The 20384-nt window shown below is 42.4% G+C and overlaps 3 protein-coding genes across 4 annotated transcripts in view; 2 read left to right on the top strand and 1 right to left on the bottom strand.

Annotated features, from left to right (window-relative positions):
• The first annotated feature begins 60 nt into the window (after positions 1 to 60).
• Positions 61 to 2569, top strand: LOC108084995 (pre-mRNA-splicing factor 38B). Its single transcript, XM_017181425.3, has 6 exons — positions 61 to 217; positions 305 to 457; positions 524 to 648; positions 745 to 880; positions 1315 to 1421; positions 1508 to 2569. Exons 1-6 carry the CDS (start codon positions 208 to 210, stop codon positions 2213 to 2215), a joined length of 1239 nt encoding a protein of 412 aa, XP_017036914.1. The 5' UTR covers positions 61 to 207; the 3' UTR covers positions 2216 to 2569.
• Positions 2570 to 5635: 3066 nt separating this feature from the next.
• Positions 5636 to 7431, bottom strand: LOC138929066 (uncharacterized). Its single transcript, XM_070287945.1, has 2 exons — positions 7418 to 7431; positions 5636 to 6122 (listed from the first exon to the last, which is right to left on the bottom strand). The coding sequence occupies exon 2, from the start codon at positions 6107 to 6109 to the stop codon at positions 5759 to 5761; it is 351 nt and encodes a 116-aa protein (XP_070144046.1). The 5' UTR covers positions 6110 to 6122; positions 7418 to 7431; the 3' UTR covers positions 5636 to 5758.
• The window catches only part of IP3K2 (Inositol 1,4,5-triphosphate kinase 2), a 28918-nt gene continuing 15667 nt past the window's right edge, over positions 7134 to 20384 (top strand). The window contains exon 1 of one of the 2 annotated variants that reach the window (XM_070287943.1): positions 7134 to 9258. In XM_070287943.1, coding sequence (XP_070144044.1) covers positions 7573 to 9258 — 1686 coding nt within the window. In that variant the 5' untranslated portion in view covers positions 7134 to 7572. Of the gene's footprint in view, positions 9259 to 19108; positions 19300 to 20384 lie in introns of those variants that run through there. The other variant, XM_017180837.3, reaches the window with a different exon arrangement.

The raw sequence follows: 20384 nt of genomic DNA, 5'->3' as shown, positions 1-20384 counted from the left end.
TGGGTGACTGTCACTGTAAAAATACCGAGCTCTAACGAAAGCGATAGGCCGGTGCGATAACGATAGCTGTAACGATAGCCAATGCATACACATCGCCAATTTTGGCATTTTCTCGCACGTAAATTGTAAATTCTGGGCCACTTTTCGCGCGCACAAACCGACGGCAGCTGTGAAATTGATGCTCGCAAGTGTGGAGCAGCAGTAGGCATGGACGAAGGTGAGTGTGCATCACGGCCGTCTGGCCAAGATCCGTTCATTCACGGCGGCGTCTCGCTTCCTCCCTCTCGCATTCTTCCGGACGCAGAGTATTCGGCGTCATCTTCGGCCGGCGGCGGCGGTGGCAAAAAAGCCGGCGTGGGCAAGCAGCACAACACGCTGCCCTTCTGGGGCAACGAGACCTCGATGAACCTGAATCCGCTAATCCTGGCCAACATCCAGAGCTCCAGTTACTTTAAAGGTAGGTAGCCCGTGTCCAGCGTGCTATTTCACAACTTGACCGCCTTTCGTTCTTGGGACGCTGCAGTTCACTTGTTCAAACTGAAAACCTACCACGAGGTGGTCGACGAGATCTACTACCAGGTGAAGCACATGGAGCCATGGGAGCGCGGATCCCGCAAGACCTCCGGCCAGACGGGCATGTGCGGCGGTGTGAGTGGTTTATGAAATGTAGCGCTAATCGTTGGCGATGCTCTGCGTAGCAATTGGGGAACAGCGAAATATATTAATCTTGACTGTCCCTTCCAGGTGCGAGGCGTCGGCGCCGGCGGTATCGTGTCCACAGCGTACTGTTTGCTCTACAAGCTGTACACGCTCCGTCTGACCCGCAAGCAGATCAACGGACTGCTCAACCACACAGACTCGGCCTACATCCGGGCACTAGGTAGGTGTTGGTAAGTCGCATGAGTGCAGCCGTCACATGCCGTCGCTTGCTCCTGCTCCTTCAGCACACCACAGCCCCTCCCCTTTTCCCACAAAACCAAAAAAACAATATAAAAAAAGTGAACCAGGGTGGGTCGAAACACACTGGTGAACAAGAAAAGGCCTGTTCTGCAGGAAGACTGCAATCTGGTAATCTGGTTTCCCTTGAAACCAAGTTGCGTGGTGCACTCTTTGTGAAGAGGAAGATACGCGAGGCATCCTATTCACATCTGCCTGCTACCGAGAGGCTTTCTATTCCCGTTAATAAATTCGAATAGTTACCAGTCTAGCCCCCTTGCCAAATACACCCAAAACACACACTCCTCCCCATCCGCAGTTCATTTAATCATTAACCCCAACAAAATGTGATGTCTTGCTTCCGTTGCTTACCCGCAGGATTCATGTACTTGAGATACACGCAGCCGCCCGGTGACTTGTACGATTGGTACGAAGACTATCTGCAGGACGAGGAGGAGATCGACGTCAAGGCGGGCGGCGGCCAGGTGAGTCAACTGTATGAGCCACCAATCACACGTACCCAGCAGCACCCTGTGAAGCGAACGTTGGCCACTAACTGACACACTTGCAGGTCCTCACCATCGGCCAGATGGTTTACCAGTTTATGACCAAGCTGGACTGGTTCTCAACGCTCTTTCCGCGCATCCCTGTGCCCATCCAGAAGCAGATCGAGAAGAAGATTGAGCAATACTGCAGGGAGCAGGGCATCACCATCAACCAGCTAAGCTCTGGACGCTCAGCAACGGGCCCGGGTGCTGGCAGTGGCCCTGGAGCTGGAGATGGCCAGGACGGAGATTACCAAGAGTATGAAGGAGGAGGAGGAGGAGGCTCCTCTGATCGTGGAGGTGGTGGCGGACGTGGCGGAGGGCACGCTATGATGGGTTCTGGCTCAAGAGCTAGCGCCTATCCACCGCCGATGAACTATCGCAACGATCATGATGATCGCGCCTACTACCCACCCGCCTCGGGATCCTCCTATGGCCGCGGGCGCGGTGGCTACGATGATTACCCACCGGCCCCGCCGCCGCCACAAATGCCATATGGCGGTGTCAGTGGCGTTGACCGGGAAAGGGGGAGAGAACGGGATAATGACTACGACCGCCATCGCAGCAAGCACAAGAAGAAGCACAAGCATAGACAACACTCACGCAGCCGTAGCAGAAGCCGCAGTCGAAGTCGCCACCGTTCCGATCGGTACGATCACAAGCGAGAGGCCGGTGGCCACGAGCGGAGCAGTAAGAGCCGCCACTACGACGACCGGGAGCGACGCCACCGGTGAAAGTTGTCGATCCTGCGTCCCGCCAACCAACGACTCCAGGCTACGTTGTGCTGCTTCTAACTGACATTGTTTCACCCTAACATTATACATTTTTTTTTTATTGTAAAACTCTACTCTACACTTTTGAGGCCACGGACGCGTGCCCCAGCCTCTTACTCAGGTTAAACACTTCCCGAGCCCACGACATGTTTTACAAATCTAGACACAATCACACACTCTGACACCCCCGGCGCAAGCAGGCAGCAGCAAGGCTACAGTGGCTCATGTCTCATTGGAAGCAGAGTTACAATTTAACTTTAAAGCTGTTTAGCGTACTATAGATGAGATATAAAGAATATGTTAATGCCGTTTTAATTGCAGTGTTTTCTTTTTTACGGATCCCTGGTTTGGTTGCCTTTATAATATCACATAAGATAACATTTAAGACCAAAAACTACATCAATTAAGGCAATAACTTTCAGAGATTTCGTCAATTACCAAAACATTTATCATCGTGTATTCTATTGATTGCTGCACACATTTTGCAGCATTTCAGGGCTTTACAACATCTATTGTTAGGTATACAGGAGGTAATGTCAAGGTCTTTAGGCATACGAATCCTAGTCTGCATTGAAACGCCTATTAACAATGGAGATTTTACCTAGTTAACGAACATAAGACATGTGCATACGGAGTATATATTGTGAAGTTTTGGTTAATTTAGAGCTCTCTTTATATATATTTTCGAATATTTTCGCATTTATTGGTTAAGAAGAGATCAATAGCCAATAGAATTGAAAAAAACACTAACATACCTAGGAAATTCAAGCAAATCACATTTTAATAATGGGATACAAAAACAAAGGAAAGTGGTAACATGGAAACGTTCAATCATTTTAGTTTTGTTAAGTATTAAGTGATATTTTTTGCAAAAATTTTAAAGCAATGTAACACCTTTACGTATGTACATATGTATTACAAACTTTTCTTGGATATCTTGCACAGTATATGCGCTGAACTAAACGGATTTTTGAGTTTGTACCTCAGCTGTAAGCCAATGTATATTACGTTTTGTTTTTACACTTTTTCAAGTTGTGTTTTATGCAAATAAAGTAGAAAAATAGTTTTTTATAAATCTTTAATTACCTTGATATATAAAATTTGTATATAGAAAGATCTATATAAAGCAGGGTATTCTGTGAGTCGTAAGCCGAATTCCTTGTTCGGGCGCCGCTTGGATATACAAAACTTAAAGCTTTCGAGAGTTATTGTTTTATGTCCTAAATAACAATTTTCGGGCAATTGAACAGCTAGCTAGCTAGTAAATGTGTTTAGTTTGATACTGTACTTTTAAAAACTGTACCTACATATAAAGGATGCGATAGATGCTACAGCATCAAAGGTCCTTAAATGTTAGTGTTTCATTCCTTAAATCTGTTGGATACAAAAAAAAAAAGTATTAAAGGTTCGTTCCACTTGGTAACAGTCTACCACCACCAAATGGGTGATGTGGGGGGAGGCTTGGGGGCTCGGAAGCTTCGAAGCGAGCGCTGAATTTGTAATCAACAGTGCTGAGCAGATTATCAGTTGGTTGCCGCGACAGGTGGGGCGAAGTCAAGCCAAGCCTTGCCTCCTGGCCCCTGGGAGTCGCCGGTGTCCGAATTTCGAATTTCAGTCAGTGTGCAACGCCTGCGCCGTGTTGTCGCCTCTCTCGCCGACCGTTACGAACCGCGTCGGGGCGCACAAGCGAGTAACCGAGAGCCAAGAGCCGAAAGTAAATGTAATTAGCATGGCCAGCACTTAACTAACAGCGCCACCAATTCACCAGAGCCTCCAAATTCGTACCAAAATCCCATCCACTTCCAGTCTCAACTATCCCCATCCCCCCCAGCAGCCGCCACACATCAGACAAAGGCAAAATACACAGACACAGACGTGAACACGATGGCATATCAATGTCAGCCAGTCGGAGTGAATGAGACGGCCATAGAGAGAGAGAAGAACAGTAAAACGGCACACAATTCACGCGTTTGCGAATGCGCGCGTCAATCGGCCCGTTTTGACCATTTTCGAAAAACCAAAAGTTCTGTGTGTATGTGCGTGTGTGTGCGATTATGGCCATAAAAAATGGATACCTCGTAAACAAATGTGCAAAGTTTATGGTTGGGCCAGCACCTTTTCATCACCCTCCTCCGCTCCATCTCTCCCTTTAGCTCTTGTTATGTGTAAGCTCGGTTTAAAGCAGTGCAGGCAGGTTTTAGTCGCCAATAAAGCTAGCTTTTGAGGGAAGTGATCTAAAAATAGCTAAATTGAGCATATAATAATAAATTTCTAATGCGTAGAGTCTAGTTTTGACTTAATATTATATATGTACATATGTGTATTAATTACCATATACCATATATATCGAAAAGTGATAAAAAAAAATAGCTAAATTGAGTATATAATTAATAATTACCCATTCCCAGAGTCCAGTATTTGTTCTTTTTTATTTTTGTTATAAAATTTACTGGTTCATATAATAACAAAAGCACTTATAACTTTCTCTAGCCCCCAAACTCAGCTCTTTTTCTTCAGTTTTAGGGCCATATAACTCATACGTCATGTTGCCTTTTGTGTAGTGTAATATGTTCAGTGGCCTACGTGCCGAATGAGTAATTTTGGGGAAAACTTTTAAAGGCCTTGCTAATGTTAAACCTTTTGTAACACAGATAATGAAGCATTTCCGATTAAATTAAAAATATTCTTTGTTAAGAGAGTCTATAAAGTTTTGAAAACTATAAAAACAAACTTTTTATACGTGCACAGATTAGGCATCGGACTATTATATATATTATATACAGTCCTGAAGAAGCAAGCGTTTGAGGATTAAAATAAAATTGGTCCAGAAATATAAATTGATCCGTTGCTTAAATTTAAATCTGAAATATAAAAAGCGAAACGCTGGACTGGTAGAGCTGGTCTCTGAAAGGCTTTGTTGAGCTTTCCAAAGCTTTAACGCCGATTTCGGTCAGTGGGGCAGAAGCGGTAGCCGTACCTGCCGCCGGCGGAAGGGGAGGAAAAGAGTGTGCGAGCGAGCGAGAATGCGAATGCAACTGGTCATTATCCTTCACTATTTAATTTTTTTTTTCGATTTTTTTTCTGTTCTCTCTGTTTTTTTTCTGCCTATTTTTGATTCGGTTTAATCTGACTTCTCCGTTTCGTCAAATGCATTGACGTAATTGCCCGAGCGCGAAACTTGGCCGTATATCGATCTCGATCGCAGGTGTGTAAACCCAAAGTGGTTTTGATTTCACAACTACCGACGGCGACGCATCGGGGGAGGGGGTGGGTGGCCGGGGGGTGGCGTACTTTGAGCTGTTACCACGTCATTCTGGCGGATGGACGCCCAATCAACGTCAGCAGAGTCAGCAACTAGCGTCCGTGCGTCTTGTCAGTCAAACAACACAAAAAACATACATACTTAAAACAAAAAATAAAAACAGAATCAGAAAAAACAACAATGAAAATGAAATAATCACATAAAACAATAAAAAATCGCATTTTTTAATTGCCCCTTGTTATTTATACATATAACGCATACGACGTGGGGGATAGCGATGGCGGGGCCTGGTCGCGGCGTTGAGTAATCACACCGCGCCCTTGCGTACTCCACGGATAACTCACCCCCCTCCATCCGTCTGTCTCGCAGCTCAGAGCTCGGAGCTCGGTGCTCGGAGCTGTTGCGTCTGCGTTGTTCACCGCCTCCACTGACGTCATGGCGTTGGACAAAGTGCGATGCCGCACCGTGGTCACCATCATCGTCATTGTCAGCATCATTATAGTCATCATTCCATCACCATTAACATCGTGCGACTGTCGCGCACCGTGGACCTGTTGCGGGGATTTCGCAACTCGTGAATCACGTGCTATCATAGATTCCGGGCACCTGTCAAGATAATATATTGATATTGGTATGTCAATACACGGGTCGTTGGGGCAGTGGCGTTATTGGTTGGGTATTGGTAAAGCAACAAAAAAGAGTATTATCTGAATATTGTGGCTTTAATTTAATAAAATAGCGTTAAAAAAATTTGATTTTTATATTTAAGTATTTCTTTTACCTATAAAGTTTATCTGGAAATATCAATGACCGCTTTAAAGTCCTTCGTTGGTTACGGTTTTTATTAAATTAAATTAAATTCTATAATAATTTGTACATTGTTAATGCAATCGCTAGGCATATTGAGCACTTAATATAAGTACATATAATGTTACTCGTAACCATTTCAATAATTGCATTGTAATTTTTGCTGGTACAATCTGCTTTTGACGTCAGATTGCTTGAGGGGCGATGAGTGCTTTGGACACTTTATAGGTGATTGTTGGCTAAAAGGGCAGGCGGGAATGTATTTTTAAATTTAGTTTTAAGAATAATAACTATAAATTGTTTTCAAAGCTATTGTTGTAGTCAGACAGTGTAGTTAATCTTCTTTTTAATGGGAATAGCAAAGGTGTGAATTTGAAACTAAAAATAGTTGTTCTCCTCATTTGTTTTTATTTTTTTTTTTAAACAATAAATCACCTAGTTGTCCCATTGTGCGTCAATCGATGTGTGTGTGTCTGTGTGCACTCTGCATCATGCATCGCCTGTCAGTCTGTCACTGTGTGTGCTGGTGTGCGTGCGTGCGTCTGCTTTGCCACCGTGTGTGTTTTTGTGTTTGTAAGTTCTGTGCTCAAATGCAATTTACAATTACGCGCTCAGTTTAAAAAATACGAGCATACGGGCAGCAATTGGAGCACTTACGTCTAAATAGCGGTTGCCCGCGTATGTGTGCGTGTGTACGTGCGGGATCATTGCACATTGCGACAGCGTTTCAAGATCACAACAACAATTCCCCCGCAGCTACCGCTACAGCAGTAGCAGCAGCAGCAGCGCCTGTAAATTACGAAAACGGCGCAACCAACTTAAAAAAAAAAAAACTATCAACAGCGTACGCCCGCAACAGCTGCTCTGCTCTGCTCCTCCCTCTTCCTCTCTTCCACAACGTCTGCTCCTCCCCCCGCCTTGACTCTCCGGGGAAACGAGCAGAGCTGCAGAGCCGCAGAAAGCGATTTCAGTTCAGCGACAGCAGCGCACAGGTGCCATTCGGAAAGTGCGGACGTATAATGCTTACCGGCGTTTCCACATCCATATCCATATCCATTTCCAGCCACCATTGCCCTACCATCCGTAGCACTTACCTTTCCACTACTACTTGTCGTCCCTCATCCACTGGCACTACCGCTTATCATTATCACACTCGTACCCATTCCCTTTCCAACCGTACATTTCACATTCCACATTCTACATTCCACACTCTTCCACACTCCTTTTAACCAGACCACATCCATGTGAGATGAGTGCGTGCGAAGCGTCGGGTATGGAACCGTTAGTTTCGCGAACGTCTGCCGCCCCCGCTTTCCAATTCGATGTCATGCCAAAGATAACGACAGCGACGCCCGCCGCGACAGCGACAGAGACAAAAACGCCGGCGCTGGTGCGGGCAGCGACAACGGTTAAAATTGAAAATAAATGGCCGGCGGCAGAGGCAGCGGCTTTCAGTTATCAGAGAGCAGCGAAGCAGATTGGAGCTATAGCACCCACAAGGCACTCCCTGGAAACTGGAAAGGAAAAGATAGCGTTGCCATTGCCGTTACCGTTACCATCTACCTCCCTTGCAACTCGCGAACCGATATCGACACCGATAACGCCTACCCTCATACCGCTTACTGGTGATAATCCATGTGAAAAGCTCTCCAGAAATTTGGCCCTTCGCAAGGCTCAACTGAAGGCGGCCTTTTTCGGCAGCAAACAGCCAGAAAGAGCTGTGATCCAGGCACCATCCACTAGTTACCGCACCCCCTACCGACGCACCCGTGTTAGAACGGAGGCAAGGAAGCCGGTCCAACAGCTGATTGATCAGTACGAGGCCATGATTGTCCAACAGCAGCAACAGGAGCAGCAGCAGCAGCAGCAGCAGATGCTGGGCGAAACGAAGTCTGCGCCGGGAGCCATTGCCTCCAACTCGGATGAAGGCTGCAATGTGACTGGAAGCGGTCTAAGCCCCTACAGCAGCGATGGCGAGGAAATGACGACTAGCTCCTCCGGCAAGCTATCGCCCGGCCAGCGGAAGCTCAAGGTCACTCGCTGTGCCAGCAGCGACTCCGCCCTGGGCCTGGAGGTGGACGATGCCAGCATGGAAGTGAGCCCGTCCAGTTTGCCCGCCCAGCGAAGGATGACTCTGACGGTGACGGATTTACCACTGAGACCAGCTCTCCTGCCGCTGGCAGAGCCCACAGCCCTGCCAGATTCGCCGCTAACCTCGCCCACCGGCAGTGCCGCCGCCGCCGGGGCAGCCATTGGTAGCAGCAGTGTGCCCACGAAGGTGCTGCTGGAGGAACGAGTGGTTGCCGCACCGGGATCTCGACGCGAGTCTACCCAAAGCTCCTACAGTGAACTGGGCAGCAGCGGTTTCCCCTTGGGCGTTCGCTACGTCCGCACACCGTCGGTGGTGGTCAGCGACTACTCCGATGATATCACCGCCTGCGGCATCAGCATGGAGGAGATGGAGTACTTTCGCCTGCAGCGGGCACGCTGTCAACGCCGCTGCTCCCTGGAAGCGGGACATGGCCATGGCCATGGAGCGGGCGGGACGGGATCGGGAGCGTGCGGAATGTCGCCGGGATGCGCCAAGGACGAAGGCCAGTCGGATGTCAGTGCCGCGAGCAGCTGCAGCAACTTGTACTATTGTGGCTCCACCATTTCCGCCCTGGATGGGGGCGAGTGCATTGTGAACGGCATAAGGGTGGCTCTGGCCAGAAAAAACAGCACGCAGAGCAGCAGCCTGAGCGGCGAGGAGGAGGACGACGACGACGAGGAGGAGGAGCGTGACTTGGAGCTAGAGCTGGAGCAGGAGGAGGAGTACGGTCGGGGGGATCGCGATCGGGAGCGGGAACGTGAACGTGAGCGGGAGCACCAGCTCAGTGAACTCCTGGCAGCCACGCAGCTGGGCGACCGCCAGATCAGGGATCGCTCCAAGAAGGTAGGCGCCCGCGATGACGTCACAAACCAGGGAAATCTCAAACTAGACTAAAAGAAGGAAAAGGCCTAGGTCGCCAAGAAGATTTAATTTTTTTTTTTTTTAATTACAAACACACCGTACCTTTTTTTTCGGTGCAAATCGGTGCATATATACACACGGGAAAAAATCAGAGCCAGCAGAGCGACAGAATTTTCAAAAAATCTAAAAATTATAATAAGAAAGTCTCAGTATGGAAGTGCTATATCATCGCTAAAGACTCCAGAGAGTAGGGTTTCTATATATTAGAAAAATCGTATGAATAATTTCAATTAATAACGTATAATATTTTAATTAAAAGTCAGCTCCATCTTGTTTTAAAGGTGGACTTTAGGACGAGTGTATTAAAATCAACAGACAGAGATCGTCGGGTCTTTGCTTTAAGATTTTCCACTTTATTATTTGCCGACTTTAGCTGACGTTTTTTCCCAGCGTGTACGTGCGTGTGTGGTGTGTGTGTGTGTGTGTGTGTGTGAGTGTGTGTGTTAGCTTAAAAGGCTGTTAATTAATTTGATTTTTATCTTATCACAAAAATGAGGTTTTGCTGTGCGGAGAAGTCTTTGTTTTTTTTTTTTTTGTTCCGCTTGCTGTTGTTATTATTATTATTATTTTTGTGTTTCGCGTGAATGGGAACGATATGGCCGATGTTGTTGAAAATTAGGGGGTGCCTATTGATAAAAAAAAACTAAAAAACAAAAACAAAACTCAAGCTGAACAAAAAATTCAAACAGCAAAAGGGAAAACCTCGACTCTGCTCTTCTGATTTTGTTTTTGTACTTTTTATCGAGAAGTGGAACAGCAACGGCGACGACGACGACGACAGAGCTTATCTTAGTTTAACTGTATATTGTGTACTATATAGATAAATATATTATGTACGTATTAAGCCAGCACATATTTACTATACATTTATATAAACTGTACAATGATGGCATATTTTTTGTAGCGCAGCAAGGCTGCAAAAGTCAAGTCTGTAATGCAAATAAAAGTATTAGAAACCGAATATTCGGAGTTCAACAACGACGACGATGATAATAATAAAGCAATCCACATGGATATGTCCCCTGTATACACACATACGTATATGTAAATATGTATATGTGAAAGATATGAGCCTCTATCTGTGGGCTGTGTGTCTGTGTTTGGTTAATAATGTTACGCTCTTATCAAGCGGGGTTTATCTCTAGCTTTATAGTACTATATATGTCCGTGCATACAACCGCCGTGGTCGCCGACAAAAGCAATAATCGGAGGGATCCCAGAAATGTGGCCGCCTGCTGCTGCTGCTGCTGCTCTTCCTCACTTCACGAGGGCGGCGTGTGCTAAATATATACATATATACATACATACATGATGGGGTTATATCTATGATTATCCCATCCGAAAACCTAGTCAATTATATAACCGCTCAATTAGAGCCTACCTCTTATTTTTGATTCTTTTCTTGACGGATGAGCGATATTGCGCATACGTCACCGTTCCCATTACAATCTGCCAGAATGTAAATGACACACGAGCCCTCAAGGGGATTACTCCATAGGTATACACATGTCACGGGAATCGTGTTTACCAGAACCCCTGCTCTGTTGACAAACAGTCTCAGATGGCGAAACTTTTGCTCCCGATAAACATAGCCACATATTTCACATTTAATTACGCCTTACATGTCATATCTCTTTACTGAAATTCAGTTTAGCTTTAATTCTATGTCAAGTTTCAAGCTGATTCCAAAAATTCTGGCTTAGCAATTCGGTTTGTTTTGATCTTAAAATACAGAAATCGCTCTAAAAAAAAGGCTTTTGTAAACTCTAGGGTGGTGTTATTCTTAGGGGTATAGACTTTCCATATCATATATCTCAATAACATTTAATCCAACTCAACAAACTATTAATAATTTGAAAGCTAAAAGCTACAAATCGAGTTTTCCTTAGGTATCTATGGAGCTCAATATCCAGCCAGATTGATTTGGTTTCTTTTCAGGTTTTTAAAAACCCTAGTAAGTTAATTTAGTTTTTGGTTAGTTTCATGTTCAATATTATTAGAGTTTATGGAGACGCAAATGAAACTCCCATTCAATGGGACTTCTCAAGTTGAATTTATTCTTACAGTTGTAGCAAGTCACGGATTTATCTGAATTGGCTATATATCATTATTTACAGAGCCAGAGCCATGACCATAGGCCCACATGGTGCTCGGAGAGCATCTCTGAGCACTGGTATCTGGGATCTGCTGGGTGTTTGTAAATTTCGACTCGATATCGCCAGTGTGTTTGACATTCTCGGGACCCCCGTTTCCTGGTATCCTACTCACCCGGCCTGTCACCGGGCCTTATCACGGTTGTCATTACGGCGACAGGGGGCGGAGGAGCTTGTTTAGTTGTTCTTTGCATTCCATTTCGGTACTGGATACTGGGAACTGGGAGCTGGGTACTGGGACTGAGACCGGGTTCCGTCACTCTCTGCGATCTGCTGTATTGTTTTGTATTTAGTGGGCACTCCAGAGTCCGGACACTGCGGCGTGGGCTTCATAGGAATAGTTAGTGAATGCCTTTTTGCTTGCTTTCAGATAAAGCCCCAGTGCCGTCGTCGTCTGTCGTTTGTCGTCTGTCGTGTGTGTGGGTGCCCCAAAGTCGCCGACAAATCGCCTTTTGACGTCACTAGAGGGCCTTTGTTTACGATTCGGGTCCGAGTCATGATCATTAATAATATCAGCTCAGCCAGCAGGGACTTGCGGGAGAGGGGGTGGGGCCAAGTCAGCGACAGAGTGTCTTCATGTTGGCGGGAATATCTTCTACGGGCTTTATGGCTGGAAGATATTGATACAAATTAGACCGTAATAAACAGGAAATATGACGCAGATGGGAGCATAAATAAGTTTAAAGGAACACAAATTACAATTGGGCCATTTTATTTATTTACATTTCCCAATACAAGCCCATAAAGTCATTGTATTCATGTGTGCAAATAGAATTAAATACGTAATGGTGTCAATATACAGATGATTTATCACGAAACGGGGTATACTTACTTTTATATAAATAATAAAATAATTATTTTTACAATAAATAAATTTTAAATAAATGAGATGTTCAAGTTTAACATGGTTTTCAGACAGAGTTCGCAGCTATTTATGTTCTATATCAAACTGTGATTTTAATAATTTAATTGGTTTAAAGCAGGATAGGCATTTCGGTTCGGTGTCAAAATCGTATGTACATATATCTCTCGGTTAAAGGTAATATCCCTGGGGATCTAGGGTTTATTATAGAAGCCACCTGAATCATACGTTCCGATATCACTTGTCAGCGGAAAGCGTAGCTGATCTTTGCCTGTCATCCGACAGAGTTTACCATTATGATTGAAACGTGTGCTGCTATTTTTTATATACGTTTGTATTGTTTGTTGTTCTTTTTAATAGCCTTTATGGCCTCCGTGGGTCGTGCACATCCGTCACAGCCCGATCAGCCCGTCCCAGTCCCAGTCCCATGCGCAGTTCCATTCCCAGACCCATTCCCAGCGTCATATCTAATCAACACATCGCGACGCTGACTGGCGTTCGGGGGATTCGTCAGAAGAATTGAAATTGAAATGGGTATGGGATTGGGAATGGGAATGGGAATGGGAATTATGACGCCCACTAATTGTGTGAGAAATCGATTTAGCCGCGTAACCCCTCTGTAAGTCGGATCTGGGAGCACTTCTTGGCAAAATCCGTTGACCTTCGCGCAAGCGACCACTTCCGTTGACGTCAGCAGCTGCCGCCGCCGCCGCCCATCAGCGATCGCGGTGAAGATCGTCGCAAGTAAATTATATTGCCACAGCCATACCACCCGTCCCACAAGGTCCCCTACTTGCCCGCTTGCTACTCAAAAGCCACAAATAAAAAAACACTCATAGGAATTAAAGACCCAGCTTGGGTTACCCTAGAGATGAGAGTCAAGCTCGGGGCTGAACGGTTATCGATTGTATCGAACTAAAATGTTATACTGGAAGATAAAATTATCGACTTTATCGGTATAAAAACTTTATACCCGAATTGGGAATTTTTTTTGTTACTAATAACTTAAAATTGTTTGTGCTTATGGCACATGTTATCGAAAAAATCGATAATTTTAAAACTTTATTAACTAAAATCGGTTACTATGTCATCACATGTCGGGTTATTTACCTTCTGGAAACTTGAAAAAACTAGTTAACCTATCAGTTTTATAAGCCTCCTGCTGATGTCACCATTTATCGATTTCTTTATCTGCTGAATTTAGTGTCCCTGTCGATTAGAATGGCCTATCGAAATTATTGGTAATTTAAGTCAATTATGGCAATGAGTGATCGATGCAGGTGAACTGACGCCACAAATGAAACGTCGCATGCATCTAGATTCTAGAAAGATAATACTATTATTAAACACACACTTATGTGCAATTATTTAACTATCGATTGTTATATAATATTCTACAATATTAATTTAATTATTAATGTTATTTTAATCCAAACAAATCTGTAATAAAGACACAATGTTTTAGGCAAGACAAAGTTAATGATTCAAATATTTTTAGTTATTTTAAGAAATAAATTTGACGAGGGCTTTGCTTTGGTGATAGCTAATTTTCAGCTCCCAGCTTCCAGGCCTCAGGTCCAATCCGAATCGCAATCTTAGACCGAAGGCCCTTTGGAGGCGTATCTCGGGTGTGCACAATTTGCGTCATTTCTCTTGTCGAAGTGGTTGTTGTTGTTGTTTGGGTATCTGTTTTAATGTTTTTTTATATACTTTCTGCTGGTTTACTGATTAAATTTCCACTGAATTGAATCTGAGCCGCCGATCTCTGGAGATCCAGTCAGAATAATAAAATGAGATTTTTCTTTGGAAAAATTGTTAGTGATTTAAAAGTTTATATTCTGTGATAGTTCTGGGTAGTTTTAAATGCTTTTTTTTATGATTTATGTATGATGATTTATGATTTTGTATGAAGTTTTAAAACAACGTGTTGTATTAGGTAGATTTTACTTATATTGGGGTTACTTTTTTAATGACATTACGTCTGTAGAAGGTTCTTCTTTTGAAGTTTACTTATTTAGTATTTTCTCCCAGTGCACGGCAGATTGCGTGCCAACATATTTGTCATTCCTGTAAGTGTAGGCAGTAGTTGCCCCGCCGCGGCGATGGCCTTAAAGGTTATGTACGTTGCTGTGCTGTTGCATGTCTCCGCCAAGCGACACACGCGCCACCAGCAACATGCAACATGCAACACGTGGGATGAGTACTGCGTATACTGGCCTGCCAGGGTTTCGGCCTCTGCGCGAAACCAAATCGGTGTGGCGATAACCAGAATTTCCTGGTTTTACGATTAGACGCAATCGTAACGCCAAAACAAACCGAAAATGTTTGCATTATTCGATTCCAGTTACTTGCAGTTGCTCTACATATGTATATACCGAGATCAGGTGCAGTTTACAATATATTTGATAATAACAGAACAAAACAGTTCCAAATAGATACCTTGCAAGAGTATAAAATTGAAATAATGGAAGTCCATCATATCTCATGAACTTGACTACTACTTTATTTCGCAGTGCCAAAAATAGATACTCGAAACTTTTCCATGTTATTCAATTTCAATGAATTACCATAGCAATAAAAAACCGACTGTAAATTAACAGATATCGCCCGACAATGCCCGAGAATCTACCAGTACGGTGAGGCATCAACTCCGAAAGACTTTCCCAAAAATTCCTGCCTGCTGTCGATAAGGCAAAAAAATACAATGCAAGTGTACTTCTACAAGGCAATAGATATCGCTTTCTAATATTAGATGGCCCCAGTGGAGATAACCGAAGAGGAGATAATGAAATTGGATAGGTTGCTCTTCGATCAGAAGGAGGAGCAAACGTGGGGGAGGGCAATGTAACTACCCTTGGCGAATATTGATATTTTATAGATCATCTTAAAATATTCAGTTGTTTGCTTTATATGACCAAATTTACAAAGTCGTGAAGCGATTTATATTGTTATTTTTTTGTAAATATGTATTTATACAACTTATTTAAGTTAAACATATTATTGAAGAAATAAAAATGCTGGAAGTTTTACTTTTTTTTATATTTTAAAACAGATTTTTAAGGAACCTAAACTTTTTCAAGAGACGAAATACATATGGGAAACCTTTTATTTTATACATAGAGCATTTTAAATACTTAAATTAGAGAACTAAAATTCATTATCAATAACTTAATCTTTCTGCAATGCATATTTGTTGCCTTTTGATTAGTTAAAAGTAAAACAGAAAGCGTCATAATTTTGTATACCAATAGTCCGATTCCGATTCTCATTCCTATACCCCCATTCCCATTCCAATTTCCTGCCTCATTCCGTATGTATCTTTTCATCTTGGCGGCCTTTTCACTCGGTTATGAGTCTCGGAATGGGTCTGGGTCTTGGGATTGGATTTGGGACTCCGTCTCCACATCCATGTCCAGCTGCATGCAGCAGCCTGAGCCTGCCTGCTGCCTGCTTATCGGGCTGAACCATCACAGCGACTCCATAAAACACTTAGTTTAGCCCAATTGGGGGCGTGGCAATTGAGGGGCGGGCGTCAAGTGGTCAATTAATAGTATACAAATATACAAATATTGTGACAGCCGCCGATCTCGCGATCTCGTCATAAAGCCGGGTTTCCCATCGAAGGCAACTTGGTGTTCCAGGGCGGGACGACGCACAGTGGCGATATTTCTAATTTTTCGTTGCAAAAATCATAACTTTTGAACTAAGTAAGATAATCATATAATTTAGGCAGCATTTGAAAGGTAATTGTTGTAAAATGTATATGTATATGTACACTGATAAAAAAAAACAAGAATTTTGGTCATAAAAACGAGATTTTTCGGTCACGAAAATGGCTTAAGCATATTTTGGTCTTCTTTGGATATTTTCGGTCATCTTTTAAGTACTTTTTCATTCTACATTTGAGATTTTTCAAATATTATTTCAATCCTTAAAAAAGTTTAAAATAAGAACGATAAACGACCGAAAATCTTAAAAAATGACCATAACAAGGCTTAAATTAAGAAAAAAAAAAAAATTTGTTTGAATCCTAACGAGACCGGCCTTAGTTAATACTACTAAACATTCGTAATACCAAACATTTTAAATTAAACATTATTGTGAAAGAATTTTTATAATCTGTAATTATAGAGCTAGAAATGATTATTGTAAATTAAATTAGTATTAGAAATTTTATTAAAAGCTACTTACATTTTTTTTCCCGGCTGGGATCCGAACCCATGTCTCAAAATTCACAGACCGACCGCTTACCAACTGGGCCACTGAGGCAAATCAAACACTAATGTCGGGAACGTGAATACATACAGTTCCAAGGACAGAGAAAACAAAAAAAAAATGTATCTCCCCTCTGAGCTAAAAATAGATTTTTTAAGAATGGTCGTAAGAGCGAGACGGCACTATGACTTCCATTTTTGTGTGAGAAAAAAAGAGACAACACTAGAAGCCGTCTCTTCTGAATTTTTAAGATTAACAAAAATCTTAATTTACGATTTTTATTTCTTAAAATGAATCATTTTCGGTATTACTTTATGATTTTATCTTCTTCTTATTAGAATATTTGGTCTTTTTTTAAGATTTTTTTTTTAAGAATGCCAAAAAATGTGCAAATCTTAAAAGTAGATTATTTTGTTCGTAAATACACCCTGAAAAATCTCCTTTCTAGAATTTTTGGTCTTATAGTAAGATTTTAAATTAAGAATGCGCAAAATCTCAAAAGAAGATTTTATTTTTTTTATCAGTGTACTGCACAATGTGTCACGCCCACTAATTTGCCTTTTCATAGGATGTCAAAGTGAAAAAGTTAATTTTTTCCTAAGAAAAAGAATTTTTAAAAACAAAGTTGAATAATTGTTTAGCTTTATTTTTCTTGATTTGATAAAAAACAATATTTTGAACACTGTAAAAAAACAATTTATTATCTATTTTTTTATTTTCTTTTGCCATTTTGACTACTTACTGCCAAAAATAAGCTTATTTTTGGGAAATATTTAATAGACTGACCATTTCTGGACTATAATCACTTCATTCTATTTTTTTTCGTGACATTACATGCCGCAGAGATGCAATAAATGGGTCAAATGATGCAGCCAACATAGTCAACTATGTCCTCCTGCAGTTGCAAATTTATGTATATATATTATATATTATATGTATATATAACTTATGGGCATAGTGTAGTTGGTGGATTTCATCGGCTTCATCTTTTAAAGACTACTTTAGGTAGAAACAGGTGAAAAAATAGACACCTGGCAGGTAGCAATTTACCATTAACAATTTACTATGAATAAATCTACCATATCAAGTAAAAACCATGACCATTGGTGTTATGGTTTTTGTGTAGTATTACCTGAAAGTCGATCAATTTACCCATTTTTAGTGTGATGAAAAAACGAAACAAAGTTCAACTTTGAATGCTCATATCTTTTAGAGAAAAAATCCTAAAAATTTTTATTTACATTCGGAATCCTTGGAATATTCTCTGTTGGATTTGTAGGTAATTGACTTTTCCTATTTTTCCAACGGTATTTGTTCGATAGACTCTACTGTGCGACGACGGAGTGGGGACGTTGGAGCGCTACCGATTAGAGATGAAGGTAAATTTGCATTATGCAAATCAAATGCCAGCGGCAATTTGCCGACGCAATTAGTAGCCATGTCAGAGGATCGGCGACAAGGAGTCGGCTTTGGTTTAAGGAGTCTTGGGTCTAGCTCGGTTTTACACACGGCGAAATGAAAAATGAATAAAAAACAAAACTAATACAATTTTTTCTTTTAATATAATATAGAATATAATTAAACAGGTGAAATCAGACGTTTGGGTATTGTAGATTCCCTTGAAATGTGTCTGAAACTGTCTTACGAAATGTTTCTATCCCCATTGTCAAAATATCTAATAGTATTTTGTCCCGAAAAGAGGGATAAACTTATTGTTAAGAAAGTTTTATACTTGCTTAAATTTATCTATATGTTAAATAATAATATAGTGATGTTAACGAGTGTTGCTGTCTGGCTATCAGATATCAACTGTTTTATTTTTCGCGACGGTAAACTTTTGACAGCGAGTCTGGGTCCCTGTCAAAATTAACTCCCACATTTACACGACCTTTACTAGAGCCTTTTGAGTACAGCAGAGCTTTTTTTTTTTGGTACACGATTAACAACCGAATTTCCTTGGCAGGCACTTAATCTGACCGTTAAATTTTGACAGGGAGGCTAGAAAGGGGTCTTAAATTATAAAAGAAAATATATTTACACTACAATTTGCGAACTCCAAAATTTGAAAGCTCTCTTTTTAACACCTTTATATCGGATTAATGTAAAATATAAATTTCAAATAAAATTTAAAACTGAAACAAATTTAAATTTAATGTGCGGAACCCATTTCTCTGAGTGCATCAAAGGAAGTGTGGAGCCAAACTGGCAAAGGGACTTCGCATCTTCGCATCGAACACCCGAGCCTTGGGCTGGGCCTTAGGATGCTTCAATCAGCGTCATTATTCCATCATGTTGTCGGTGCTGGGATTTATATTTGGAGCTGGTTAGTGGTGGCCCAGGATTAGTGGGAGTTCAGCATGACCGGGTCCGGAGGGGCTCCCAGTTCGAGTCCCCAACAGAAATGCGAAGTGCGATCGTCTGGCCGCCGCTTCGATCACTTCGGTTCGGTTTTCAACTTCGTCCGCCGCTTCGTTCGGTGCTGGCGGGCCTGGGAGCTTTGCTTGCGGTCACATCGACATCGGTGCCTCAGTTGCCCGAACGCCGTGCCAAAGTCAACAAGCAGCGGCCCGATCGCTGCTCCCAACCTAACCGATCCGCTTCGATTCGATCCGATACCGTACCCATTTCGATACCTTACTGCGATCCGACGCGAAAACAATTTTTGTTTGGTGATTTTTTTTATTGACTTTTTTCCGTGTCGTGAAACTTGGATTTCCCAGTGAGGCGAGAGCAGTGAGTGTGCCTTTTCGGGTTTATCCGTCTGCCAGAAACTATATATTTTATAAGCTGACCCTAGGGGCCTTAGCCACTGGACACTGGACGCACACTGCGGACATGCAACTACCATAAACAGCAGTTGCAGTTGCAGTTGCTGTCTGCCATGGCAGCTGCGCTTTAATGCACTCAAAGAAATTGATTTTTCTATGGTTTCTAAAGGGAATTCTAGGGTTTATTAATGTTACATTTCTCAGGTGATATGAAGCCAGCGAGAAAACCTTTTATTTAGTCAAGTTTAAGAGAAATGAATGTCTTGAGACCCATTATTTAGTTTTGAAATGAAGCGATCTTCATAAATCACAGCGGCTACCAAGCCATAGCCATATTGCCAAAGGTGTATAGGCTAAAGCCAGGGGGGTTTCTGTGGGGGGGGGGGCTTTGGTTGGATAAAACAGGTGCACTAACTGGGGACTCATTTGATTTATGGGATTTATGGAGCTGCGGCTGCCCGCCGCCAACAAGTTAATTGAAAACGAGGCGTGACAGTGAAATTTGCCACCGCACGCCAGCTGGGAAATATATGGCCAAAGATGTCCCGCGATCGCAACTGGATCGCTAAATACACCGACAAAAAAAAATAATAAATTTGAAGTAAAGATATTTTCTTTTAAATTTGTTGATAAACTTGGTTTGCTGCTAAACTTTGAGTTTCTGTCGATAACAAATTCTTCTATTTTATAACTGAACATTTTATAAATCCTTTAATTTAATATTAGTTTTGGTTGCGTGTAGACGGGAGTTAAGGGGACCTTCCTCTGGATTTTCTTTTTTCCCCTTACTTTTTTTTTATTAAGCACTTTTCCAAATGTGCCACTAAACTGACAGATTTGGCCATAATAAAAAATTTAAAAGCCAAATACAAACCGCCGCACACACCAATAGACAAACGGACGGACAGACGGACGTGGTTTGCGGAGTTGTGTGGAGTCTGGAAAATAAGTTGCCAACTTTAATTTATTGTGACATAACGGTATAATCTGACATAAATTATTGATAAGACGAGCGCCCATAAAAGTACAAGACAGTTGGCTTAAGCAATA

The sequence above is a fragment of the Drosophila kikkawai genome, chromosome X, assembly GCF_030179895.1.
Source record: "Drosophila kikkawai strain 14028-0561.14 chromosome X, DkikHiC1v2, whole genome shotgun sequence".
NCBI classification, from domain to species: Eukaryota; Metazoa; Arthropoda; class Insecta; order Diptera; family Drosophilidae; genus Drosophila; species Drosophila kikkawai.
This window is presented reverse-complemented; position numbering and strand designations above follow the sequence as displayed.

Excerpts from the sequence above, each read along its gene's own strand:
- LOC108084995 (XM_017181425.3), top strand. Across the intron at positions 881-1,314 it reads GGCCTACATCCGGGCACTAG|GATTCATGTACTTGAGATAC; the intron begins GTAGGTGTTGGT and ends GCTTACCCGCAG. Across the intron at positions 1,422-1,507 it reads TCAAGGCGGGCGGCGGCCAG|GTCCTCACCATCGGCCAGAT; the intron begins GTGAGTCAACTG and ends ACACACTTGCAG.
- LOC138929066 (XM_070287945.1), bottom strand. The coding sequence starts at position 6,109 with ATGATAGCACGTGATTCACGAGTTGCGAAATCCCCGCAACAGGTCCAC.